At 42.1% G+C, this 26,998-nt stretch overlaps 3 protein-coding genes across 5 annotated transcripts in view; 1 reads left to right on the top strand and 2 right to left on the bottom strand.

Annotated features, from left to right (window-relative positions):
- erc2 (ELKS/RAB6-interacting/CAST family member 2) overlaps window positions 1-11,293 on the top strand; it is an 89,074-nt gene extending 77,781 nt beyond the window's left edge. Inside the window, exons 14-19 of the mRNA XM_036559066.1 lie at window positions 2,089-2,249; window positions 4,176-4,323; window positions 4,582-5,184; window positions 6,547-6,607; window positions 8,050-8,226; window positions 9,575-11,293. Of these exons, the coding sequence (XP_036414959.1) occupies window positions 2,089-2,249; window positions 4,176-4,323; window positions 4,582-5,184; window positions 6,547-6,573 (939 nt within the window). The 3' untranslated portion in view covers window positions 6,574-6,607; window positions 8,050-8,226; window positions 9,575-11,293. The remainder of the gene's footprint in view (window positions 1-2,088; window positions 2,250-4,175; window positions 4,324-4,581; window positions 5,185-6,546; window positions 6,608-8,049; window positions 8,227-9,574) is intronic.
- A 5,159-nt stretch (window positions 11,294-16,452) lies between these two features.
- On the bottom strand, window positions 16,453-18,787 carry LOC118799325 (cerebellin-2-like). The gene is made up of 3 exons (XM_036559091.1): window positions 18,523-18,787; window positions 18,020-18,157; window positions 16,453-17,006 (listed from the first exon to the last, which is right to left on the bottom strand). Exons 1-3 carry the CDS (start codon window positions 18,677-18,679, stop codon window positions 16,714-16,716), a joined length of 588 nt encoding a protein of 195 aa, XP_036414984.1. The 5' UTR covers window positions 18,680-18,787; the 3' UTR covers window positions 16,453-16,713.
- Window positions 18,788-19,988: 1,201 nt separating this feature from the next.
- Window positions 19,989-26,796, bottom strand: LOC118799324 (protein disulfide isomerase CRELD1). Of its 3 annotated transcripts, XM_036559087.1 has the most exons (6): window positions 26,682-26,796; window positions 24,918-25,089; window positions 23,085-23,168; window positions 21,745-21,840; window positions 20,932-21,072; window positions 19,989-20,452 (listed from the first exon to the last, which is right to left on the bottom strand). In XM_036559087.1, exons 2-6 carry the CDS (start codon window positions 25,081-25,083, stop codon window positions 20,232-20,234), a joined length of 708 nt encoding a protein of 235 aa, XP_036414980.1. In that variant the 5' UTR covers window positions 25,084-25,089; window positions 26,682-26,796; the 3' UTR covers window positions 19,989-20,231. The 3 variants fall into 3 exon arrangements, with proteins under 3 accessions (XP_036414980.1, XP_036414983.1, XP_036414981.1); XM_036559090.1 differs by lacking the exons at window positions 19,989-20,452; window positions 20,932-21,072 and adding an exon at window positions 21,080-21,564; XM_036559088.1 differs by lacking the exons at window positions 19,989-20,452; window positions 20,932-21,072 and adding an exon at window positions 21,080-21,517.
- Between the last annotated feature and the right edge of the window lie 202 nt (window positions 26,797-26,998).

The raw sequence follows: 26,998 nt of genomic DNA, 5'->3' as shown, positions 1-26,998 counted from the left end.
AATGTAAGTCAATGGAACCAGACATTTTACAAAGTCATTTTGGGTCATTTCTTTTAGTCCATTCATCATGAAATTTACATACAATGCAAAGGGTAACAGGTATTTTCAAATTAAGTCAAAAACTGAAAAACGTCAAAAATGGAGATATGAGGTTTTCTTCTGACAGCAGCGATATGCAAAAATCAAGAAAATGCCCTCAGAGCCCAGAGAGTTAAAGAAGCTTATTATTCACCATACTACTGGATGTTTACTCAGGGAATGCCGGTAGAATGAATAAACAGACGATTGGGTGGACAGACAGACAGACCACAGGCAGAAAGATGGGCTAGCTTGATAGCTCAGTTATTCTTCTTATATTAGCTTTCACTTGGTTGTTAGCTTTCACTCTCCGACTCACAGAGAGACTATAGGGAACACAGTTTTGTTTAATCTATGTGGGCAGAACAAGCTGCATCACCCTTGTGATTGGTGAGGATAATGCTTGACCCAAGATTAGGATCACCCAGTTTACACTGAAGGTGGAGGCAAATACATCAGGCATTTAAGGCAGGGGTGCTCAACCTTTTCCACCCCAAGGCCCATCACAAAGCTTATCAGCCCACAGCAAAACCAAAATAAATCAGCCCTTTTTAATGCAGTTTTCTTTTCACTTTTCTTAAGTGCTGACTCTAAAAACCTGAGAATTAGGGCAGTTCAATCACCGAAACCAAAATCACAGCTTTGTTAAAAACCATAAAGTAAAAAAACATGTGGTTGCAGTGATGTTACAGAGAAAGGGGGAGGGTCGAAATGTACATGGTAGATGTGGACGGTGATTTAGAGCTGCAGTCCATCGTGTTTTCACTGAAAACTGCCACAAGTAACTGTTTGGTCTCAGGATGTCTCTTTAGTTTTGAGGGTTTTTGTGATTCATTTGAAATAGCCAAGCCACACCCCTCTCACCGGGCTTCTGGGTTAGCGTCATCACAATTAACAATAATAATAAACCTGACTTGATATCTGCTTCTTTATGATTGGCTTATCCATTTGAATTCAACCACTCAGGTCACTGATGCTCCCCATCAATGAGCCGAAATCAAACGTGGACCTTCGCCATTATTTCAATGCTCATCTGTTGTTTTTAACAGCTGCAGCTGGTGCTGCAGGAAGGACATGAGAGCAAATGAGAGTCTGTAAAGAGTCAGACGTTAAAACAGGCAGATTATACTGACTGTACGATGCTAAAAGTGCTGCTAGATGAGAAGGAAAGCGAGCTCTATTAATGAATTCCCTCATTTGATCACAGAACACGTTTCCATCAGCAGTGAACAGTTTGTTTTGGGGCAGACCGAGGCCCACAGGTTTTGCTGGTTCAGCTGTTTGATGCAGACCTGAATACGGGTGGAATATTCACACACGTCAAAACGAAGGGAACTAAAGAAAAGGTGTGATAGGTCCTCACCAAACAAGACAGGTAAAAGCACCCTGAGGAACTTCTTCAAATCTGGTGCGCAACCCTGCGTTGTCTCAAACCGATGACGTGTAATTAGCCTGTTACTGCGGTGTTTATTATTCACATGTCTTTAGTAATATTTAGATTGGATATAATTTGAAAATGTTTGATTCTTAGATTTTTAAATAGTAAGTTATTCTTTTTTCCACTTTTTATGACTTAAAGTGATGTTGCTGGCCCAGCACTACTTCTGCCTCCCCCTGAGTACAGGCCCGCAGCCCACTAGAGGGTGCTTCACGGCCCACTGGTGGTCCACGGCCCACAGGTTGAGAAACCCTGATTTAAGGGACACTGGAAAGTTATTCACAGGACATAGTTTGTGCATGTGTGCCGTGTTCCCACAAGAGCAAATTTAACCTACTTAACAAGAAAACATGGGTGAAGACTCACTTTAAATTCAAATTTTGGAGGTTTTACACGTCTGGTCCTACAAGTTGATTAACTGCTGAGATTTTTTAGAGAGAAGCAGGGAGGAGTTGGAGAAGGCTGCTCTGGAGTCTCTGCTCTGTGCCTGTGTGTGGGTGAGAATGTGTATCTTAGTGCCTGTGGTTTGTGTTTAAACTCTCTCCGCTTTTCTCCTTCTCTCCCTCTCTCAGATGGAGGAATTGATGAGCGTGCTGGAGAAAACGAGGCAGGAGCTTGAAGCCACTAAACAGCGCCTGTCCTCCACCCAGCAGTCGCTTGCTGAGCGGGACAGTCACCTGACCAACCTCAGGCAGGAGAGACGCAAACAGCTGGAGGAGATTCTGGAGATGAAGTGAGAGATGCTTCTTTTCATGCTTTCTCATACTGATCGTTCGGTCTGCTTCTCGTAATCACTCTCTCCTCCATTCTCACTGTGATAAAGTTCCTTTCGCATGATTTACTGCTCATGCGCGCGGTCAGGAGCATTTTGAAGAGGTTACCTACGTTTACTAAGCCATCATCTAGATCTGCCGCTTAAAAAGTGCTGATCGTTGATCGAAGCTGATTTCTTCAGATAGCTTAGCGCTGAAGAGGACAGCTTTGCGCTCTTCTCCTCTTTGGGAAATCCATACCGTCAACAAACAAATGCCAGGAGAATGTTGTTCAGTGTTATTAGGTTTTTCATGTCATTTTCCTGAAACCGATCACGGATTACAGAGCTGTATTCGAGCCAGTCGTTAACTTCAGGCCATTCTTTCCTAAACTTTCAACCATGTTTTACCAGAAATAAAATGCATGGTTGATATGACCCACTCTCACTAAAGTTCACACAATTTTTAATGCTATAAACTGAATCTAGTTTAGAAGACTGCAGCGTATAAGTTGAAATATGGCTAACCTCTTCAAAATCTCTGATTAGCTGGGGTCGAGACTAGAGCAGAAACGGTTGTAAGGCCACTAATTGGTGCCTCTGTGACACTCGTCTGTTCAAACTGTTGATTTTCATCAGTAACATCAGTTCTTGGCTTTTTAAAGAAGTTCTTATCAAGTGAATTGGGTCGTTTATCCATTTCTGGTCATTAATTTATTCGCCTTTATTCGCAAAAATGATCATTTCTAGAGAGAAACATTATAAGCGCACCCAATCTGTTGATTACTATCACTACGTGGCTGCCCCCTAGTGTCATGGAGATCACTCTCTATATAAGCTCACCGGACAAAAAGTTAGTCACCTGTGACTGACACTTACCTAATAGCGTTTAATACCTCCACGAGCACGAATAACAGCTGCGATTCGATTTGGCATGGACTGGACAAGTTTCTAGATGCAGACGACATCACTGTTCAGCCACTCCTGAATCAAAGAACTGTGCCGTTCAGCCATATTTTTCTGGATGCCTTTGCTGGTGTCTTACTCGATGTTCTGGGTCGTTCCACAGATTTTGAAGCCAATCATGCCAATCAGTCATATTTGCAGCCCTGTGAACGCAAGAACTGTCATCTTGGAATAGAGGGTTAGGAATGTTCCTCGGTAAGATGATGAGCAAAAGGCAAATCCTGGTTGTCCAGCAGCTCAATGTGGGCACTGTGGTTCATATTTACTGTCACCCAAACCAAAGTAATTAAAAAAACCCCAGAACATCACAGAGCTCCTCCAGCTTGAACCATACCTTGTACACAGTCCTCACTGAAGGCTTCCTGAGGTCTACAAAGAACCCAACTATTCACCCACTGTAACCAGGCAGCTTTGACAGCAGATGTAAACAAAAACTCTGCATGGCCACTCTGCTCCATGTGTTCATGGCATGCAGTTCTCTGCGGAGTGTTCTTTGAGAAATTGGTTGTGAAAAACCTGCATTGACTTCAAGAAGCAGTTCTTGCCTGGAAGCGAAGTGATTTTTTATTCGCAAGCCGAGAAACACGCTGGTGGTCTCTGTCCGTCAGTTTCGTCCACAATTATGACGAGAATTTCCTGTAGACTGGGATTTTTGCCACTGCTGGTCGACCCATATGACCGTACGCTTCGATACACCTACAAATTCAGCTACTTCCTTCACACCGTGGCCTTTGGCTGCCCAAACACAATCACTCCTTTTTGCCATTCATTAACATCTGCTTTGCAACCCATTTTCCACACATCGAACAAGACATTCACTGCACTGTAGTGCCAACATGCTTGTATCACCTCTGCTATTCAAGATGGGGTCCTAAGAGCATTTTTTGTGTTTCTTCTGCTTTTTTCTAACGTTATTGTCTTTGTAACTCTCTTCTGCTGCAGGCAACAGGCTCTACTGGCCGCTATCAGTGAAAAGGACGCCAACATTGCTCTGCTGGAACTGTCTTCCTCTAACAAGAAGAAGACACAGGAGGAAGTGATGTCTCTGAAACGCGAGAAGGACAGACTGATGCAGCAGCTCAAGCAGCAGGTGAATACAGCAACAAACAGCAGCTAGAAACACATGCTTTGCACAACACTGACGGTTACGTAATTCCCATAATTCATGAGTCAACTTGTATTCAAAGTTAAGCTTAAGACAAGGGTGGGTTTAGTGGTCACGTCTTTCTTATGACTTAGTTTGCTCTCTGTAATTCTTAAAGGTTCTTCATGAGATCAGGTAGTTGCTAACTGACGCGTATGCAGTAACATACGTAAACATTTAGTTTGACTGCTGTCATCCTCACAGACGCAGAGCAGGATGAAACTAATAGCAGACAACTATGAAGATGACCACTACCACCCTCATGCCCCTCTTCACCATATGCAACCCCAGCCACCCCACATCCAACCACAACCTCAACCCCAGCCTCTGTACCCACACGCCCCTCTCCCTCAGCAACAGCCCCCTTACCCTCATGCCCCACACGCCCAACATCCCCAACACCCACAACACCCTCAACCCCCTCCACAGCACCCACATCCCCAGCAAGCACCTCAGCCTCAGTACCCCCAGCACCCCCAACATCCGCAACACCCACAACACCCTCAACACCCACAACATCCCCAACCACCGGGCCCCCACCAGCACCCGCCCAGGCCCCAGCAGCCCCACCCACAACACCCGCACAGTGGTCCCCCTCCCCAGCAACACCCTCCACACCCTCAGCACCCTCAGCACCCACAGCACCCACAGCACCCACATGGACCTCCTCCACCCCAGCAAAGCCCTCACCCCCACCACCCCCCTCATGCTGGTCCTCATGGCCCTCACCCGCGACACCCACCACCACACCATCGTGGTCCCGCCCGTGGACCGCTCCACCCTGGACACAGGCCGTCTCCAGACCCGGTGGGTTCAACAACTTTTGTATTTTCTTTTAAACCTCTTGGTGGCATTTCTAGTCCTTTGTGTGAGTCTAACCACAAGCCTGTCTAACCACTTCGCTGTCTATCTCTATCTAATCTACCTTTAAGCAATGATGGTCGCAGGGACGGCTACAGTGAACAGAAAAAACTGTGCATGTACACATTTGACTTACTCACTAAAACATCTAAGCAAGCTTTAAGAGACTTATTTTCACATTTCTTCTGCGTGTTGGATTAGAATTTTATTTACATTAGATAAAGACAATACAAGTTTCGGGCACAATGTTCAAAAAGGCTGGCTAACAGTCTATTTTTCCAAAGTAAAAGAAGGAACACATCACCCCCCCATTCTTAAATCCTTACACTGGCTACCAGTCTGTTCCCGAATAGACTTCAAGATACTGTTACTGCTCTATAAATGTCTTAAAGGTACAGAACCAGCATATTTATTTTATATGTTGCAGCGATATGAGCCGAGCAGAACTCTCAGATCATTGGGAGCTGGTCAGTCAGTCCTGCCGAACGTGAAGACTAAACATGGAGAAGCAGCGTTTAGATGCTATGCTGCTCTTAAATGGACCCAGTTGACAGAGAGCATTAGACAGCGGACACTTCAAATCCAGGCTCAAAACGTTCCTATTACAGCAGCTTTCAGCTCAGTTTAAACACTGTCAGCATTTCTAGCTCTTTTCCTCTGTAACGTCACTTTTTTAATGTCTAATTTGATGTTTAACTTAATGATTTTTCTCTCTTAAATCTCTTGTTTTAATCAGGTTTTTAATTTTGATTCTCCTTTACTTTTTTAAACGACTGAATTTTCTCATTTGTAAAGCACTGTGAATGACAGAATTGTGTAAAAGGTGCTCTATAAATAAACTTGCCCTGCCTTTTATGAAGATGTATCATCAGGCGAGCAAAGACTCATTAGAACTGCTGCTTAATGACTGGTTTTAATGGCTACAGCACTAATGCATATAACTTTCTGACCACTATAGCCGTCCCTCCAAATGTTTACTATTATCCTGCTTCTGTGATTCATTAGATTTAGATCAGTGGGTCTAAACCCTGGAGCTGAAGTTCCACTTGTCTGGCATATTTTTGTGTTTTCCTCATTAATCCACTCATTAACAAGCCCTTCCTTCCTGTTAGAGCAGGAAAGCACTAAACTGTGCAGTGCAGGGCACTCCAGCACCAGGATTAAGATGCTGTGCTTTATCTGCATGCATTTTTCTCCTGATTATATAATAAATGATCTCTAATCTGCTAATCTGAATGTTCTGCTCCTTCATCTCCTCTAACTTGCCTCGCTTCTTGCTGACCACTGGGCCCTGCATAACGCTCACAGGACGATGAGGAGGGCATTTGGGCGTAACAGTTTCCAAACCAAAGCTATGATGATTTATGGGGTGAGATACTCATACGTTTTCTTTCTCTTCTCATGATTTTGCTGTGTCACTAGGCCTTCCATTAACAATGCTAACGCTGCTAATGAGGTGACACTGAGGAGTTTAAGAACTCCAGCAGCACTGCTGTGTCTGATCCACTCAGACCAGCACAACACTAACAACACTAACACACCACCACCATGTCAGTGTTACTGCAGTGCTGAGAATGATCCACCACCCAAATAGTACCTGCTCTGTGAGGGTCCATGGGGGTCCTGACCACTGAAGAACAGGGTAAAAGGGGGCTAACAAAGTATCAGAGAAACAGATGGACTACAGTCTGTAACTGTAGAACTACAAAGTGCACCTATATAGTAAGTGGAGCTGATAAAATGGACAATGAGTGTAGAAACAAGGAGGTGGTCATAATGTTATGCCTGATCGGTGTAAATGGCTTTCTTCTCGACTCTTTCTTAAACTCTGAAGTGTTTTGAAGAGGTTCTCGGTTTAGTCCTCAGGGAACCCTGTCTGTATCTTAGCTTTATTCCAGCCTTGAACACACCTGAGCCAGGCAGTCATTGCCATATTTTTATGGTTGTTTTAGTATATTTTATTTTATATCTTTACTTCTTCTATTTATGCATCTGTAAACAGCGTACAGCAATACTTTTCATCTGTTTTTGTTTGTTTGTTTGTGTTTTGGGTTCTTTTTCTCTTGTTTCGTTCTTTACTGGACTTGCTGTAGATGACCGTTCTTCTGTGATTATTAAAGTGATCTGTCTTTGCATCGTGAAAGCGTTTAGATTGTTGGAGAATGTGCTATACATGGTTCTATATAGAACCTTTTGGAAAAGGGTTCTATATAGAACCATTTACAACACATTCTCCATCAATCTGAAGAACCTTTTTGTGATACCAAGAACCCTTCAATCTTGCAAAAGCTTCTTTGAGTGTTCCTGGTGCATTGGTCACAGTACCATTCATACTTGTGAGCAGTGATGTATCTAGAACTCCCAGAAGGTCTAAAGTGAGTTTCTTCACAAAATTGGTCCCACTATTCTATATTAAAACGTGACTTTAACTACTGAAGTCCTAACCAATCGGAGAGCTCGAATGGCTGAATCCACATAGATACTGTGGAGAAACAAACCCTGATTGGATCATTTTCCATTGGGCGTTTTGAGAATTTAACCCTTTTGTTTTCAGCCAAAGCTTAACAATGAAACAAGAGTGTTACTACAATACTTACGGAGTTTAAATATATCAGCCATGCTGATTTGATTAATTAAAAAGTAGCTGAAAATTACAGACATTATTTCACAGAAATAACCCGAGGGTTCCCCGCTGGAGAACACTAGAGCTTATGAGATTTGACATGAGTTGTAACTTTAGGAAAACTGTAATGAGGAACTGTAGACGTCTGCTGCTCCGTCTCATTCTTGCTCCCTCTCTTCTGGTCTCAGATGACTCACTCACAGTTGGAGGTGCATAGCCATGTCATGCAGATGAAACTACACATTTTCCATTTGGCCAGACTCTCCCACCAGACCCACACTTTACCAGGGGGCCTTGATACTGAGGAAGAGGAGCAGGAGGGGTGTGAGTGTGTGAGCTGAGCGAGCAGGAAAACACCTGAGCAGGTGAGAATAACCAAAAAGACTTATATATGGTTTTGGGACGAGTGTATTAACCTCTGAAATGGCCAGAGTGGGCCCAAAGTTTTAGTTCACTATTCTATAATCTAAGAATAGCTCAACCAGTTTACATTGAAGTCCCTGTATTTACTGGATAATAAGCCTTAGTATGTAATATTGTTGTTGCTGTTATTAACATTTCTTACTTTTACCCCTACCCCTTGTTTTCGAGTGTCACGTTGCCCCTTGAAACTGAGTTATAAGGGGTGGTGTTTGAAATCATCCCTCTGAAATGGGACCCTCAAATAAAAAGACCATTACTTCATTAACAGCTACCAGCGCTGCTCTGTAGGTGACCCTGCCAGTCTGCAGTGACAGCAGAGGAGGGTAAAGTTCAGCTCCTCACTGCTGGACTTTAGTTACATTTAGGGCATCATATGCCTTCAAAGAGGGGGGCAATTATTTATTATCGCCCACCCCTAATTCTTCAGTGATATGAAGATGAAGTCAGATATTTGCAGCATAAAGCAGAAAACAAGCATAAAAAATTGCCAATAGTTTCGTGATGTCTCGGTAACTAGCTAGCTAAATTTCTTGTTCCACCTTAAATGGTGCAGCAGTTCTGATGCCTGAGACACTAGAATGCAACTGCTGCTGCTTTTAAGGTTGAAACGGGAAATTTAGCTGGCTAGCTACCGAAACATCAGCAATCAGCAAAACATAGCAATTTTTTATGCTTGTTATACAGAAAAGGATCATAACACACTGAAACGACATTCAACTAAGATAATGCAATAATTATCATAGTTTTTAACAGAGAAAATTCTCACATTTGTGGGTTTCTTTGGTCTCTTGTTCAGCCGTCTTCCTGGTTCTTTTTTTTCTCATAACACTCTGTTTGGAGTCTCTGAAAAACCTCCGTTTGGAGGGCTATGTAGCCCCAACACTTCGCCCTACCCCTCTATCTCAACAAGAATCAGGACACCCTACCCCTAGGAGTGAACACGTAAAAAGGAGGGGTAGGGCTAAGTGGCAGGGACAAGGGGTGAAATGGGATTGGGTCATAGAAATAAATAAGTGTGTTCTCTGTAGAGAATGTGTTCACTTATTTTCACTTTAGGTGTTAATGCCTAAATCAACACATATTTGCCTCAACTGTGTGGAGTTGTTCATTAATCTCGAATAGACTTGATGATGTGGTTTCTAACACTGTGCGACACACTGTTATCTATAAACATGGTCAAGAGTAGGGATCAATTCAAGTCTCATTAAGGCTTCTGCTACTGTTTTTAGCTATGCATTGTACATTTGTCTGTTTCAAATGGTTAACATTAGATTTTCCTCCCTCTTTCAGATGGGAGAAGGGCTCAGACTGAGATTTCTTCAGGATTGGATGGAGGAGACACACAGGCAGCTTATCTTACTGTCTAATGGAGTCCCATTCAGAAACACTGCCGTGGATGACCCTCTACGCCGATCCAAGACGAACTCTTGAGACGTCCTCAGCTGCAGTCGCTCTTTTTGACCTGAACCATGTTACCTGCCCACTCACATCTGGCTCTGTTTGCTCACCTGCTTGACCTCACCCCCTCTCTGACTCAGACGCTCAGTTTCTATGATGGGTCCCACCATTCGACACAAAATTAACCCCGTCCCGCCACATCGTCTGCCAGAAGGATCTGCAGTCTCTCTCGTACCTTCCTCTTTCAGACATTCAGAATGACGTTGTTCGGACTTTTACGTTTTTTTTGAAAATTCATTGCCAAGAATCTCTATTTTGTTTTGTTTACATCCGCGCTAGATAAACTCTTGTGAGTTTAATTTCAGTACATATCAGGGTCACATAACTGGGGATTGAAATTCAGGCACTTTGGAGGGGTTTGTTCTGGTTCTCCTGCAGTTTCCTGCGTCTTTACGTTGACGGGGCTTTAGCCCTGTAGGGTGCAGCATGTTGGGCCTTTTAGCTGGGTTAGATCCTGTCCTGTCATTGTCCTGTAGTGTTACCTCAGCTGACAATCGGAAGCACTCTATGCAGGGTTACGTTCGACTCTTTTGTAATCAGTTTCTAGCTTCCAAATGTGCTGGTCGAAACACTGTTTTTATTCCAGCAGTACTGGTCGATCTTTCTCCTTGGAGATCATGGTTTGGTTTGCATTTGAAAGCATGCACCTATGCACCTCCTCCGCCATCATAACTGGCCAGATGCTTCAACAGCTGCATCTGCCAAGGCCGTCATCTTCACAAAACCGCTAAAATGGGCTCAGAACAAAGAAAAAGGCAACTTCTACCCTCCTTCCAGGGTTTATTTCTAATGGTGCTTTTATCGGTGCTTACACCCAACACGGATGGAGACAGCCATTGCCACACTGACTCGTGTCCGGCTATACGGAGTTGTTTTGCTATGACTTTACAGACACTTGGCTGGTCTGTGGATGTGTCTGTAGTGTCCGTAGGCCTAAAGTTAGTATTTGGGTGCTCAGAAGCTACGTCAGTAAGCTCCCTGTTCATATCAGGAAAAATGGTACTAGAGCAGGGGCTCCCAAAATCAGTCCTGGGGACCCTGCAGTATGCACAGTTTTGTGCTTTCCCTCATTTAGCTCACCTGGTTTAAGTCATTCCCTAATTAACAAGCCCCTCATGTGCTGGGTCAGTGTGTCAGAATAGGGATTAAACTCACCAGACAAAAAATGTCCTCTTTCCTGTGAGTTCCTGTCCATTCAAGTCCATTCTTCCATTAACCAGTACACATTTCAGCCAGAGTTCGTATGACCCAATTTGAGCAATTCATCTGGGGTCTGGGGACACTGCTGGTCAGTCAAACTGTTCCATCTTTGTTGAACCAGTCACATGCAGACACCATACAGTCATCTTCCTACAATGTAGGAGTGTCAATGTTGTGTTCTGCTTGGCCATGAAGCAGAAGTTCTTGGTCAGAAGGTTCAGAAGAGTGGAATAAAATGGACAGGAACTTCCAGTATGGTCCTTACATGATGGGATTGGCGCCATCATATAGGGAATTGGATGTTATGGCACGCGCCCTGTCCCCCGGGAGAGAGCCGGGACCTGAACTCTGAGCAAGGCCGAAGCTCAGCAAGGACGGCGGGGAGAGGAGAGCTGTGACTGGGCAGGGCCAGGGCAGTGGAGTTAGGTACTCGCATTCCACCTTCGTGCCTCTCATGGCCATCATCGTCGTCGTCCCCTCTCTGGCGGCTGACGTCCTCCTCCCACCGTCACTCACATCCCTTGGCGGTGTTCGGGACTCCCACGCCACCCCCCACCCATTTACGGTTCTCCTCTCCCCGCTATCCTCGCCAGGCTTTGTCCTTGCTCATAGTTCCGGCTCTCACATCAGTCATCGGGGCCCGATGTAATAACCAAGAAATAGTGAAGAATTGATGCATGCAACTAATCTTTGGTCTGGGAAACTTACACAAAAGACCTCAGATATAGGGCAGATATAGGGTCTCCAGGACTGACTTTTGGAGCCTCTGAACTGTGGATGATGGTCGGCTGAAGCTGCACAGTTAGTCATGTGACCTGCAGTTCCCGCAATGGTCTTTAGGAGGTAATACATATTCCCTGTTTCCTAGATAAAGATGGTCCGAATGGTCCAAGAACCTGATCAAGTCTGCGTGTTCCAATATCAAACCACTTAGGTCAGAAGAGTCAAGGCCGACGTGCCCAGAAAAAGGACGAAGTCGTTCTCTCCTCTCATTCCAACCCTTGTGCTCTTCCCAACCCTTTTACGCTTCCCTCAACATAGTGGCTAGTGCCTCAACAAAATAGATCTATTCATGGATTCTACACAAATCATAGATATATAGAAAAATATATATATATATATAAAATAGATATATAAAGTGTGTCTATATCGTGGTCAGAACATTGTGTCAAGAAAAAAAATTTAGAAAACGTGTTCTGTTTTTGTTTTCTGAACAAAGAAGAACCCAACAAGTGCTGTGATAACAAGTGTCTCTCCTCTAAAACTCCCTCAGGTTCCCACTCTTGAGTTTGAGTGCGTGACCCATTCGCAAGATCTCAATGTGAAGATCTATGCAATAAACAAACAAATAATATATAAATGAATAAATAAAAGTGCAGTGGTTCCATGCTTGATGGATGTGGGTACAGGAGAATGTGGTTCAGTTTTTAAGCTGGATGGACACTTCTTTGTTGCAGCTGAAAAAAAAAAAATCCAATAGCAGTTGACTCATCCTCCATTTGACGTATCCATGCTCTTCTCAGAAATGTGTTCTTTATTAGCTTTACAGGACAAAAATCCCATTGAGCTTAATACAGAAGTGCTGCTTAGGTGCTAGTTAGCTAACCTCGCTAGCTAGTAGCATGGCTGAAGTCGCTCTAAGGACTTTCTGACAGTGTTTTTCACCTTGTACTCGCCACACATACCGATCTCTGAAAACAGAAAACCTGCAAAGGTATGTTGCTTCAAGCTACATCAGTGCAGTCAAGCTACAGAGGCTTAGCCTGCTAGCAACAAACAGAGGCTTAGCTAGCTATCAATATTCAAATATTTTTGCCAGCGTTCTGTAAGAATCGTCCAATCACATTTGTGAGCGGAGCATGGATAGATCAACTGAGATTCCTCCAGTAGTTCAGTTGGACCACCCTCGCTATCCCGGTTAAAGTGGGAGGATTCCAAATCGCTAACGCATTGCCTTTTTCGCTTTCGTCTTCTGTGTGTTCTCTCCGCCGCTGGGCGTGTTTGATCGTGTTTGTGTGGACACTTGGTCATTTAGTGTTGTCAGTAATAAGGCCAAAATCTGACTGTTAATGACGTTCCTGTACGGTGCTGTGCGTTCTTTTTTCCATGTTTGTCGCTGTTCTAGAGTGTATGTTTGTCACAACCAGAACGTTAACCACTGCTCTTGTCATAGAACGTCCACTTGTTGCTGTGGTTCTGAAATGCCTTGTCGTGGCTTTTTTAGAATGTGTTGACTGCTCTGTCGTTAATTGAGCGATCCATGCGCCGCCCACAAATGCGCTCTTTTAAAGCTAGTGTTGCACGTTTGGTGGAACGCTAGTAAAAAGGTTAAAAGTTTGCTGGGAAGCTTTACATACTACAGCAGTTGTAAGCGGAAAACACTGGTGGCAAATCCTTCAGAGTTACTTTAGCCATGCTGCAGTAGCTAACATTGAAGGTTGCCATGTTAGCTAGCTAGCAACACCAACATTGGTGAACCTTCTGACTATTAGGAAGAAGTTTATCCTTAGAGACCTTGATTATCAAAAAATGCACAAATGAACTCACTGGACAAAATTTTCCTCTTTCCTCTGAGTTCCTGTCCATTCAAGTCCATTCTTCTATGGACTGATGCACATTTCAGCCAGAGTTCCTGTGACCCAGTTTGAACAGTTCACCTGCTGTTCCAGATTTAGAAATTGGCATTGACGTCTGGGGCCACTGCTGGTCAGTCAAACTGTTCCATCTCTGTTGAACCAGTCACATGCAGACACCATACAGTCATCTTCCTACAGTGTAGGAGTGTCAATGTTGTGTTCTGCTTGGAAGTTCATGTTCATAAGTTCAGAAGAGTGGACTAAAATGGACAGGAACTTCCAGTGTGGTCCTAACATGGTAGGATTGGCGCGGTCATATGGGCAGTTAGGTGTGTAACCAAGTTATAGTGAAGAATTGATGCATGTGACTAATTTTTTTGTCTGGGAAGCTTAAAAAGGCTTCAGATATAGGGCAGATATAGGGTCTCCAGGACTCCATATGTGGAAAACACCAGTGGCAAATCCTTCAGAGGATTCCCTAAACCTAGCGTTCCCTAAACCTAGCACTAGCTTTTGAATGCATCTGTGGGCAGAGCATGGATATGTCAATGTAGGGTGTTTCCAAGACCAAAAGGTCTTCAACACTACCACCGTCATGTTTCTTATTTTGTACGATTGTGTGTTTCCACCTGTAGTCTGTAAACGTACCATTGGGCAATGGAAGCCGAAAAAGGGAACATTGAACCTAACACTTTTAACTTGATGGGGGCTAAGGATTTTTCTTTCGATCCTCCGTTTTCAGGTCCTTTAAACCACTGAATACTTGAAGTGGGAGTGGAATCTCCTACCATGAAAAAGAGTTCTATTGTACATGGGAAATACGATGTAGAATAATCGTAATAATGATAATAATAATAAATCATAGAGCTGATAGTGCATGTTGAGTTCTGTGTTCTGTGCCAACTGCTGGTCGTAAAATTTGGTGTTGTGGTCTCCAGTGGAGACGCACGTCCATACAAACATACTTCAGCCCTCAAATGAATAGACTGACCGTGTCCAACAGACTGGCTGAGAAAATAAAGAACAAAACACGTTGTTTTAGCTTGTGTGTGCCAGTTGTATAGATTTTCAGTTTATGATGTCAAAAATGCAAAACCTCTGGATGAAAAAAAAAAGAATCACTGTGACCAATGCCAGAAAAGAGTTTTCTTTTTTATTGCAAACTGTGTTTTTTTACTTTGGCTTATTTTGGTTTTTGTATTTTGATTTTTTTAAATAGCGTATGGATTTTCAATGTCCGTTTCAGACTGTAAGATTTGTATATGTAAATTGTTTTTGGTTTATTTTTCTGTTTTTTTTTGCTGTACAGTACTAATTTAGAACAAGACGTTCATTATGAGTGTCCGCATGCTGAATGAATAACGTGTGTGAACGTGGGGGCGGTTTCCCACGATGCATCAGTCCCCCATGCGTGAGACACATTCCGCATCGTGACGTGTCCCGTTTCCGAGAGTGGTGTGTTGTCTCCCCCTAGTGGACAGCCTGTGCAAATAACTGAAAGTGTGTTAGCATGTTTTTGGGATGTAAACCTGAACGTCTTAAGGTGTGTGTGTGTGTTTGTGTGTGTGTGTGTGTGTGTGTGTGTGAGAGAGAGAGAGAGAGAGAGTGAGTTTTGCATGAGTATTTATGTATGAAAGTATGAATGTACATATGTGTACAGTGCAGTGCAAAAGTTAGAAACCACCGTTAATTTATTTAGGAAAAAAAAAAACAGAACAAAAATTTACCAAATATTACACAGAATCCTTAACAGCTGAATCTAATCTCAGCTGTGTGAGTCACTGCGTCACTCTTTCCCTTCATTCCAGCTTCCATTCTTTTCAGGAGACTCACTTTCGGTTCCTCAAAGAATCTGCAGACACACCTCCAAAGTTCAGTCTTAGAAGCTGGTTGATCATTTTCTGAAGTAATCAAACACATTCAGTGGTGTTGAGGTCTGGACTCTGGGGTGGTCAGTCCATCGTTCAGCTTCTTTGTTTGATGTGTCCGTCTCCTTTTCTCAGTGAGGTTCTTCTTGACAGCTACACATCCTTTCAGACCCACAGCGCTGAGTCGTCTTCTCACAGTGGAAGGATGGACAGAAACACCTGTGGATGTTTTCAGATCTGAAGCAGCTTGATTTTCTCCTCTCTCTCAGAGATGAAAGCTTTCAGTGCTGTTTATCTGATGGGGGCAGTTTTGGTGTCGACCAGGTCTTCCAGGTGGTTGTTAGGAGCCCCATTTTCTCCATAGCTTTAAATAATTTTACGAACCCCAGTTTTGGAAACTCCTGTTTTCTCACTTTATGCAAGTGGATCATGTTAAACCAAATTTCCTCAAATATTTCCTGAAAAACCAAATGGCTGTTTCGCTTGGAGATAAAATTAATGCAGGGTGGTCTCTGACTTTTGCACAGCGCTGTATATATATGTGTGTGTGTGTGTGTGTGTGTGTGTGTGTGTGTGTGTGTGTGTGCTTGAGCGCTCAGTGGTATGAAGCCCATCATTACAGGAAGCCCTGTTTGATGCTTGAGGAGTTCAGCATGGATTCTGTATGTCATGTTTGATGTTTTTAAACCCTGCGGGACCCCTGTGTCCCCCCCCTCCACTCCCAGGTGTTTGCTATTGTGTGTGTCGTAATTCAAACTATTACTGAGTGTTGGCCAGCTGGTTTATATCCATTCAATAAAAGTGACTTTCTTTCTGAAATGTGGCATTTGTTCATTTACAATGAACAGGTTTTAAAAAGTCTTACTGAGAAATAGAAAAAAAAGAAGAACAGTGGCCAAATTTCACGTCAGTCAGTCTCATTGACCTGACCGCCGCCAGAAGCAATTGTTGAAGAAAGTGTTGAAACTGTATAGCCTGTTTGAATGAGGCACATCTGCCCACGTGCACTGTATTATCGATGTATTGGGCACCCCTGTCCCAAGGTCTCGTAAATGCACCTGCCACCTTTAACAGGCTTTTGGACCTTTTTTTATTATATAATTTTTTTGAGACAATGAGCAAGAATGTGTGTGTATATATTTTATATATACATACACATTATTATATATATACTTAGATAACATATTACTTGATTCCAAAAATAGACTTGAAGACTTTGCTGTTCTTTAAAAAATTGCTTCCTACTTTCCATATCCTCCACTCCACTAGTATACACTGATGTACAGCACTGAATAATTTGTAATGTTTTTTTTTCTTTGATTTCTCTTCATGTTTCTTGTTTTAAAGGGTAGAGCAGGAAGCCACTGAATGTGGTGTAACCATCAGTGATGGCGATTTGTGTGCCTTTCCAGAGTTTGATGTAAACACGGTCTCCTGGATCCAGAAGCAGTGTGGCAGCGTTAAAGCCGTTGTCCTCACTGTCACCTGAAGATGGCTGGTCCCAAATAGACACAACGTTCACATCGTTTTTAAACAGTGCCGAACTCATCGGTCTCGATGCCCCAGCAAAGCAGTTGAAGGCGAAGACGTAGACTCCTCTCACTGGTGCTGTGAACACTCCTACACAGAAAGAAGGAGAAGTCAGTACTTCTACACCGGGAACCCAAATCAAACCACCTTGGGAGCCACGACACTTTACATCCATTTTACCATCTTGGCTGTAAATATGTCTCACTTTTCTCGCATCTCTGGCAGGAAACGTTTCCGCAAAAGTGGAACATTTTCTTGAACGTTCAACTTTATATAAGGCTGAAGTCGCTTCTCATTCACGAACTTCTTGTTAGAATTTTGCCGTTCCACCTTAAATGCTGTCTGAGGTGCCAGGATGTAACTGCTGCACCATTTCAGATAGAACAGGAAAATTCGAACAGGCGAAGCTGGCGAATGAGAATCTGACTTCAGCCTCGCAACGTTTTAGTGTTTCTAACTTTCGCAGTTTCTTGCTGCAGATTAAACGTATCAGGAAACCAGCTGGAGTGATTATAAACACAAATAAGTAAATTCATCTCCAAATTATCGATGTTCATCTTAAATCTCTCTCTTTGCCTTTTTGTTAGCTACTAGCTAGGCGAGACTGTTATCTGTGTTGCTATGGTGACCAGCAGTCTGCGCTGATCTTCAGGGTTAAAGGGTGAATCAGCAGTTCTACATTAACTCCAGAGTTTAAGACCATTTATTGTTAAACTGTGTTGAACGATCAGCAGAGCTTTATTTTACTGTAAAGGAGGATTATTTTATTTTTACCTACAGATCTGATTCTGCTGTGGAGCCGCAAGTTTGAGTAGTTAATTTGCAAAAAATGATAAATACCATCCTTGAAAAAACACAAGCTGGTGGTTGTGAGTTATTCTTCAAACACAGGACGTTAAATATATTTTGTCACAAAAATATATTTTGTAACCTGATACAATTTTAACCACGTGCATTTACACTTGGTAATCAAATGCATCTGCATTTACTCTCCATATCACTAAATCCTTTAGATTTAACCAGGTATTAATTTATGGACACACTCCACAATTTCAAAACCAAATTGGCTTTGCAGTTAGATGGATGCAGCTTAATTGTCTTACCTGTTGTAGAGTTGAAACCTTCACCAATGTTTGTTTTCACATGTTTGAAGACCAGCGTTATGTCTGTATTGTGGGGTCCGAGGCTTCCTCTTTTCCCTGGAACTTCTAGTGTTGCAGTGAAAGCTATTTTTGGCTGACCTGTAGAAAACAGAAAAAACGCTGGATGTGTCTACATCACACAGCGGGTATTGCGGCGAGAGAACATTAATGAATGAAAACATTGAAAAGTGAAAAACGATCATGAATTCTGTCAAACAAATGAGGCTGAGGGACACAATGTGCTACACAACATTACATGACGTACAACATTAAATGCTACTTTTGGGCTGGAATGATCCCTTTGAGGAAGTGCAAGGTTAAAACTTACTAAGAACCTCTGCGTAATGTAAAGGTTCTACACCAGCATCCAAACCAAGAACACTTTAGGAACCCTTGTTTGTAAGCGTGCACAGCAGAGCTTCTCATGCCTCAGTGAAATGATCCAGTATGAATGCCAGAATTACCTTCCTGCAGCTTTTTCACCTCCTCTCTCAGCTGGGCCACAGCAGCCTTCAGCTCCGCCAGCTCACTCACGATGTCGATCACTGGAACGAGGGGGTCCTGAGTCCACACTGCGGAGAGGGTGGACAGTCCCAGCAGGAGTGCTTTTACAAACACCATCGCTCTTCACTGCTCAGAGCCCTCTTTGTTTCGGGAATGTTATGAGAGCGATTTTAACTGAAACCTTCGCTCCTCTGCTTGAGTTTATATAGTGCTTTACACACAAACACCCACGTTTGGACATTAGACTCTGCAGCTCTTGCCCAAGAGCGACTCTGAGATAGTTCTTCTCTCCCTGTTGACTTCCTATTGTTTCACACACTAAACCATTTCAAAAGCGATTCTTTCATGGATGAAAGCACTTTAAAAATGAACGCCAGGCCTGCAGCAGCACTGTGTGAGCTTCATTTGCAAACAAAGAGCTCAAACAGAGAGATAAAAGAGACGGATAGCTGTGTTTAAGAGCACATGTGCGTAACACAAAGTGTACATAGTGGCCACAGTGCAAACAGAGACAGCCTCAGGACCACCTGTACCTTTCAGACTCATTAAAGGGGAACTCCAGTTGCATTTATAAAATATCTGTGTAATTAAGCGGCTAATATGTAAACAGAGTCGTTCAGAGTGGTTTGGTGTGAAACGCTCAGAGTCAGAATTGTTCACAGTGGTGGTGATAGGAACCAGACGTCCACCTCTAAAGCTCACTCACAGAGAGTTACTACATGAAATGATTATGAATTCACTGCCTGATGACTGAGACATGGTAGTTTTACGATAGTTTCCAGAAAGTTTGGCTTAAAATGTCTTTGCTTTAATCAGTCCATGGTAGAGTAATACATGCAAATCCCCAAAGCATATTTTTCAGATTTATCACAATTTTACCATCATCAATATTCCATATAAAACTCTTTAGACTTGTGTAGGTTCACTGGTCGTTTTGGATAGTAAATAAAATGCTGTGAAATGCAGGGGTCACCATGACTACAACACAAATATAGACATTTTATTTACTATCCAAAACCACCAGTGAACCTACACGAGTCTTCTGAGCTTATATGGAATGTTGATGATAAAATTGTGGAAAATCTGAAATAATTTCAGACAAGTTTTCTTTGGGGACTATTTTGCCTCACAACGTCTTGCACATATTCCTCCACCATGAATGTGTTTAAAAATATGTTTTATACCCAAACCATTTAAAAACTATCATAAAACAGTGTCTCAGTCATCAGGCAGTGAATTCATAACCATTTCATGTAGTAACTTTCTGTGAGGGAGCTTTTAGAGGTGGACGTCTGGTTCCTATCACCACCACTGTGAACAGCTCTGATTATCCTATTAAATGACTCCTTATTTAATGCATCACTTTATTCAGTGTATTAGCGCATGCAGTATCAGTGAGGCCAAGTACATAAGCTGCATATTAGATAAAAACTGATTTTATTAACACAGAAAAGAAGAATTTACATAGATGTTAAGTTTTTTGTACAAGTTTTTAGAGCATACATCCGATTTCGAGGGTTACTCAAGGGTTATCCACCTGGGGGTGCTACACAAACCGCCATTTGTGAGAGTGCCACAGCTTGAGAACCACTGCTGAACCTCAGAGGCCCTTTAAAAATAATCCTGTTTGTGAAAAACGCAAAGTTCTTTCAGTCCAATCCGTCTAACTTCACCGGCCTTTCACAAAGCTGCCCAGTACGTTGTCACTCTTGTCTGAGAGCCAGTATCCCACCATGGCCGCCACAGCCCCCATGAACATGGAGGTGAAGACCATGTCCCCTTTAGCGGCCAGCGTGGCCAGAGCACACAGCACCACGCCGAAGAACATCTGCTTCAGCACCTCCACCTCCTCATCCTGGAGGTCATCCAGCAGACCGCGCGCCTGACCCTCTGCAGGAGGACAGAGACATCACAGCAATCATTTTCTTCATGATGTGTTTAGTGTGTCTGATTAATGTAGTGCAGTCCTGTCTGTACATCAGCGGTCAAAAGTAAAATAAAATAAAATAAAACAAACCAGTTCAGTTGAAGATCACTGCACAATAATGACTCTGATAAGATGCAGTTAGTCTACAAATAAACAGACTTAACTTCAGATAATTGTTAAAAACTTATAAAAAGATAAGAAAGTAGTTCTAATAAAATTAACATCCAGAATGAAGTTCAAATAAAATTAATATACACAATGAAGTTCAAACAAAATAATAAAATTAACAACCAGAATGAAGTTCTAATAAAATTAATATCCAGAATGAAGTTCTACTAAGACTACTATCCAGAATGAAGTTCTAGTTCACAGTGAAGTGTGTTTCTGACATTAGATATGCAGGTGAAGTGGAAATGTTTAAGTGTGTGTTACTCTCTCTCACCTGCCGGCTGGTTCCTCACACACACACTACCACTGTGTGTGAAGCCCGGAGCGCATTCACAGCGGAACGATCCTTCAGTATTCACGCAGAGAGCGTTTATATCAGAGCAGGCCAACACCTCCTCACTGCACTCATCAACATCTGAAACACAGAGCAGACCAACACCTCCTCACTGCACTCATCAACATCTGAAACACAGAACAGACCAACACCTCCTCACTGCACTCATCAACATCTGAAACACAGAGCAGACCAACACCTCCTCACTGCACTCATCAACATCTGAAACACAGAACAGACCAACACCTCCTCACTGCACTCATCAACATCTGAAACACAGACCAACACCTCCTCACTGCACTCATCAACATCTGAAACACAGACCAACACCTCCTCACTGCACTCATCAACATCTGAAACACAGAGCAGACCAACACCTCCTCACTGCACTCATCAACATCTGAAACACAGACCAACACCTCCTCACTGCACTCATCAACATCTGAAACACAGACCAACCCCTCCTCACTGCACTCATCAACATCTGAAACACAGACCAACACCTCCTCACTGCACTCATCAACATGTGAAACACAGAGCAGACCAACACCTCCTCACTGCACTCATCAACATCTGAAACACAGAGCAGACCAACACCTCCTCACTGCACTCATCAACACTCTTTGAGTTTTCAGACATTCTCATCCATAATTGTGGTATCACATTGCATTTTTATACTGCTAATAAAATAAATTAACAAACTAGACAAACAAACAAACAAATAAATAAAAAGCAGCCTGGTCTCATGCTCACCTACACACTTCACACCTGACCATGTGTAACCAGGGGCACACTTCTTACAACGAGCCGGACCACCACCCATACAGCCCACACAGGCACGATCACAACCTACAGAGAGAGAGAGACAGAGAGAACGAGAGACAGAAAAAGAGAGAGGATAGAGACAGAAAGTGAGAGAAAAATAGAGAAAAAGAAAGAAAGTGAGACAGAAAGAAATAACAATAAAAGAGGAGAAACAAGGACAGGAAGAGAGAAGGAAAGAAAGTGAGATAGAGAAAAAGGGAGAGGGGAGGGGGAGGGGGGAGGGAGAGAGCGTGAGAGAGAGAGAGAGAGAGAGAGAGAGAGATAGAGAGAGAGAGAGAAAGGGAGAGATAGGGGGAGTGAAAGTAACTGTATTGTATTTTGGAATAAATAAAAGGCTGATAAGATCTACAGTGTGTTTATATGTAAATATACAACAGTCAGTTCTGACAGCACCGTCTGATTGGTTGAGATCTCTAGCTTTGATGTTATTTGTGATAATAGCTTGTTTTTTTCACACTAACTGTATCATCGGTAACCATTACTGAGTTTCTACTTTAGCACATAAAAAACAGAAAATGGACACATTAGATAACTTCTATAAGATAATATATCTGACCTGCAGCCCATTTGGTCAGATTCTGAAGAAGAGAGTGACCAGAGGCCTACATAAGATTCTGACCCTGTTGTTGCCCCAACATAATTTTTCAGTTTGTAGCTGTGGTGGCAGAACCAGAGCCAGTTTAAGGGGAGCCTGGGACACTTCCTGTTTCTCCTGTTATATCAAAAACATGACTGCAATACACTAGAGGGCGCCCACGAGCGAGTCCTCAGTGAATGGGAGTGAGTGGAGCTAAACTGCTAAAAATGAAAAACTGAACATATTTCTAATGTGTGTATTTTACTAAAAAGCTAAGAGCACACTAACCTGATTGGTTAGCATTACTGCTACTGAGTGCTGATTGGTTAGCATTTCTGCTACTGAATGCTGATTGGTTGGCATTACTGCTAATGAGTCCTGATTGGGGGCTTAGAAAGTGATACAAATGGAGTTTAAAAGTGCTCAAAAATTTGACAACAGCATTGAAATTTTTCACAGTCCAACCAGAACAAAACCACATTCAGGTCAATGTGCTAAAACTGAAAAAGCTGACTGAGTTTTATGGAACTAGGCGGAAGGAATCGTCAACAGTAAAGTACTTCTGATTCAGTGTTCAGGGCCTTGTGCTTTACACACACGTACAAAAGCAAAGACTAGAAGTTGTGGTTGTCTTGTGTTCTATGGCTTATGTGTGTGTGTGTGTGTGTGTGTGTGTGTGTGTGTTACTCACTTCTACACTCGTATGAGGAGTGTGTGTTGAAGCAGTACATGTCTGAGGGGCAGGTATCCAGCTCAGTACCACACTCATCAATATCTGCACAGACATATGAGGAAAGTGGCCAAATTTGGTCTGATAAGTGGGGGAACCAACATATATACAACATACAACATATGTATATACAACAAAGCTAGGTGAACACAGTACAGCAATATTAACGGGAATAACAATGTCATGTATTTACACACACACACATATATATATATATATATATATATATATATATATATATATATATATATATATATATATGACATTGCACAGGGTTTGGGATAAACACGTTATATCTCAGTAACAGTTTCAAAAAGCAATGAAATATGACTCTTCATCTTCCACACTGGTTTGCCTACACAAGACAGTGAATAAACAATAGGTTGTTTTCTCTCTATGTGTTACACAATGGAGGAACAAATAGTAGACTGGAAACTGTATTTGCACAGCATTAAATGAGTTTAACCTCCAATACTCCTGTATTAATTATGAAGAAAAATGTAAAAACAAACAGAATTACCCAGCCAATTACTGAAGGGCTTTAAAACATGCAAAAGAGACAAAAATATCTGATTAAAAACACCATTTTACACGCCCAAACCCAACCAGGGCTGTCCAGTTTTGACATGCCAGAAATTCAGAAACCCTCATTTTCTGGCAACCCTAACTATTCCCAATTTGCAGCATTAGTAAAGATGTACAGTACTGTGCAAAACTTTGAGGCACAGGATAAAATTTGTTTTGGAAGCTGTTTATTTGGGAAATGAGCGTTATTTGCTCAGAAAAGCACTGATGCTTTTCTTACTGGACTTCCTAAGAAAACAATACATCCCTTAAAACTCGTACAAAACGCAGCAGCATCAACAAAGTCGAAACAGAGAGATCGGAACACTTTAAAAGAGCTGCACTGGCTGTCTGTATCGTTCAGGATAGATTTTAAAGCTCTGCCACTAGTTTTAAAAGCTCTAAACGACCTTAAAGCACTGCTTACATCACAGAGTGTCTGTCTGTTTATGTTCCGGCATGTAATCTAAGATCTGCAGACAGTGGCCTTCTACAGGTACCCTCTGTAAAATACAGGAAACATGGAGAGGCTCTTTCAGTTATTCTGCTTCTAAACTGTGGAGCTCAGTTCACCTTTTATTAGACAGTCAAGCTCAGAGCTCACTTTTAAGAAGCACCTAAAATGTCTCTCTTTAACTCAGCATTTAATTAAAACTCTACATCTCATGGTTTTTATCTTCTAATTTGATCTTTTTCATTTTCTTCTGAATTTAAATAAATATAACTATATTTCTTGTATAACTATGTTTTATCACCTGTCTCTATAGCACTTTGAGCTGCCACCAGCATGAAAAGTGCTATATAAATAAAAATATTATTATTATTATTATTAACATTAGAATAAATACAAATAATATTAGGAAAATAAGCAGTGACTTTATGAATATCAATGTGTTTGTTTAACCATTTTCAGTCAGTTTCCTTAAGAAGTCCATTACAGTCATCATCAATACTACTATCTAATCAATACTTCATTACGTTAAATCAGGCGCTGCTGATGGAACTGAACAAATCAATGTGGGGAGAAATTTGAAACCAAACTTTGTTCTCACAAGATATCAGCTACACTTCTTGTTACTTTTCACCGTATTTATTATGATTATCCATCTATTCTAATAATATATGGTGTCTGTACCAGCAAAAACACACAGGTTGCTCAGATAAACGGTTTTAAATAACATGCTCAGGTGCTAAGACTTTTGCACGGGGCTGTATGCACACCGTACTCACCCACACACATGTTGTCGTGGAGGCTGAACCCCGGCTGACACTGCAAACACTGGTCTCTCTCAGGTCCTCCACATGCCTTGCAGTGTTCAGAGCAGCTGTTCTCGAGGGTCAGCCCGGGCAGGACCAGCGCGAGGCCCAGTAACCATGGCAACCACCAGCGCAACATCGCCCCCTGATTTAAAGCGGTAGTAACAAATCAGTACTACGCAGTCGTCTCCCCTGTATAAACACTAAAGTGCCTGTAAATCAGGGGTGTCCAAACTTTTTCAGAAGGGCCAGACTGGACCTCTCAAAACACCTGAGGGCCAAAATATTATTCACTAATATGAAGCTTTCAAAATATCAGCGATAGAATCTGAGCTGTTTCCTATCACTGTGTAAAAGATGCACAAGGCTTCTTTTATGGTCGGATTGCTCAGCTTTGGATCAGAAAGCGCTTATAACACATAACTAAATTGTAACAATAAAACACGTCTAATGTATTAAATATATTCATATTCAAGTGTTTACGAAAATAAAAACCCATTCTGGCACCTGGGTCATTCTCCATTTGGAGGGGAAACCATGTCACAAAGGTTTCAGGGCTTAAAAAGAAGCTTAAAATATGAATCACAGCTCCAAAAGTCAGGATGTACATTTACACAGTCAACCTAAGATTAAATAACACTTTTCTCTTATGATTCTCTGATTTTTCTTTGTTTATCCTGTTTAACAGTCGCTCTGCATCTGTAAAACAGCTCGTCACAAAACCATTTTCAACAGTTGAGAAACCGATTTTAACATAAAACAATATTTTTAAAGATATTTAACTTCTCATATCATTAAAGTTATAGTACATTTAAAAAATATATATTCTTTTTATTAAAATTTTTTGTTAAAAGATTTTGTTCAGTGGTGTTATCAGGACTCTTATTTTACATTTTAACACAGTATTTTCAGCTCTATTAAACTGCTTCTTTGGGTCGAGGCTCATCAGAGAGGAAGCGTCTCAAGGCATGAGAAGGCGAGTCACACCTGCTCACTATATTTCATTCATTTATTAATCATTTTGTTCATCAGGCAGCTCAAAACTTCTATGTATCACTGGTGTTTTGTGCTTTAATGGCTGGGAAATTAAAATTTTGTCAAAATAATGCCAAATATATCATTTTATCAGCTAACGAGTCCACCAGTTTACAAAATCCTCAGTTTTAACCAGAATGTCACTGGTGTTACACCACATTCATACAACACCAGTGACTGTAAAATATGTTTGGATTGAAGCTCCTTTTTGCATATTTAATAATAGGAGATGTTAATGGACGTATTAAGATTAGTGAAAGAAATCAATTTTTTTACAAATGTATCCACCTGAATTCCGCTCCAAATGGAGAATGACCCAAATACTGGCCTACAGTGGGGTCCAAAAATCTGAGGGCACAAGACAACTTTTAACTTTTGCCTTCTTTTTTATTGCACATAGTGTGTATAATACACTGATAAGTATGGAAGCATGTTTGAATAAGCTCTAATATAAACTTTATTAATTATACTTTCATACAGTCATGATGACCACCAGACCTCTTTGGCAGGCTGCACGTGCAGAACGGACAGCGGGTTTAAACACAGAGATATCTGACCTCAAAACAGCTTCAGCGCGCGCGCACACACACACACACACACACACACACTTACATACACCCACACACACTCACACACACACACAGGAGTCTAATGAAAGCCGCTCAGGCAGAGCGGAGATCCGCTCACACAGCTCAGTCTTACCTGCTCACCGTTCACTCCACGCGCTTAACGCTGTGAACACAAACAAATCTAACTTCACAGCTCACGCGCTGCTTGTCCTGGGCACTCGCTGGGCGGAGCCAAAAGAACGACCAGAGAGCAGCTCGCGCGCCCCTCGTGAACAGCAGCCGTTGTTATTTATAGCTTGGCGCGAGGGGGTTCTGTGATTTGGCTCAAGTAGCTCGAGCTTTCTCAATTCACAATGACTGTTAAAGAGCCTATATCAGCTATAAAATTAATTTTGGTAATGTTTTATTCAGATAGTGCACTTTAGATGTTTTAAAGACACTTAATTTACC

Source organism: Colossoma macropomum, unplaced genomic scaffold (genome assembly GCF_904425465.1).
Source record: "Colossoma macropomum unplaced genomic scaffold, Colossoma_macropomum, whole genome shotgun sequence".
In the NCBI taxonomy this organism is placed as follows: Eukaryota; Metazoa; Chordata; class Actinopteri; order Characiformes; family Serrasalmidae; genus Colossoma; species Colossoma macropomum.
The sequence above is the reverse complement of the archived record's forward strand: the minus strand, read 5'-3'. Positions and strand labels throughout refer to the sequence as shown.

Coding starts and splice junctions, on each gene's coding strand:
- LOC118799325 (XM_036559091.1), bottom strand. CDS start 18,679: ATGGTGTTTGTAAAAGCACTCCTGCTGGGACTGTCCACCCTCTCCGCA. Junction 18,158..18,522: donor GGTGAAAAAGCTGCAGGAAG/GTAATTCTGGCA, acceptor TGTTTTCTACAG/GTCAGCCAAAAATAGCTTTC. Junction 17,007..18,019: donor AGGTTTCAACTCTACAACAG/GTAAGACAATTA, acceptor CTTTCTGTGTAG/GAGTGTTCACAGCACCAGTG.
- LOC118799324 (XM_036559087.1), bottom strand. CDS start 25,083: ATGTTGCGCTGGTGGTTGCCATGGTTACTGGGCCTCGCGCTGGTCCTG. Junction 21,073..21,744: donor GTCAGGTGTGAAGTGTGTAG/GTGAGCATGAGA, acceptor TCTGTGTTTCAG/ATGTTGATGAGTGCAGTGAG. Junction 20,453..20,931: donor TGTGAGGAACCAGCCGGCAG/GTGAGAGAGAGT, acceptor GTCCTCCTGCAG/AGGGTCAGGCGCGCGGTCTG.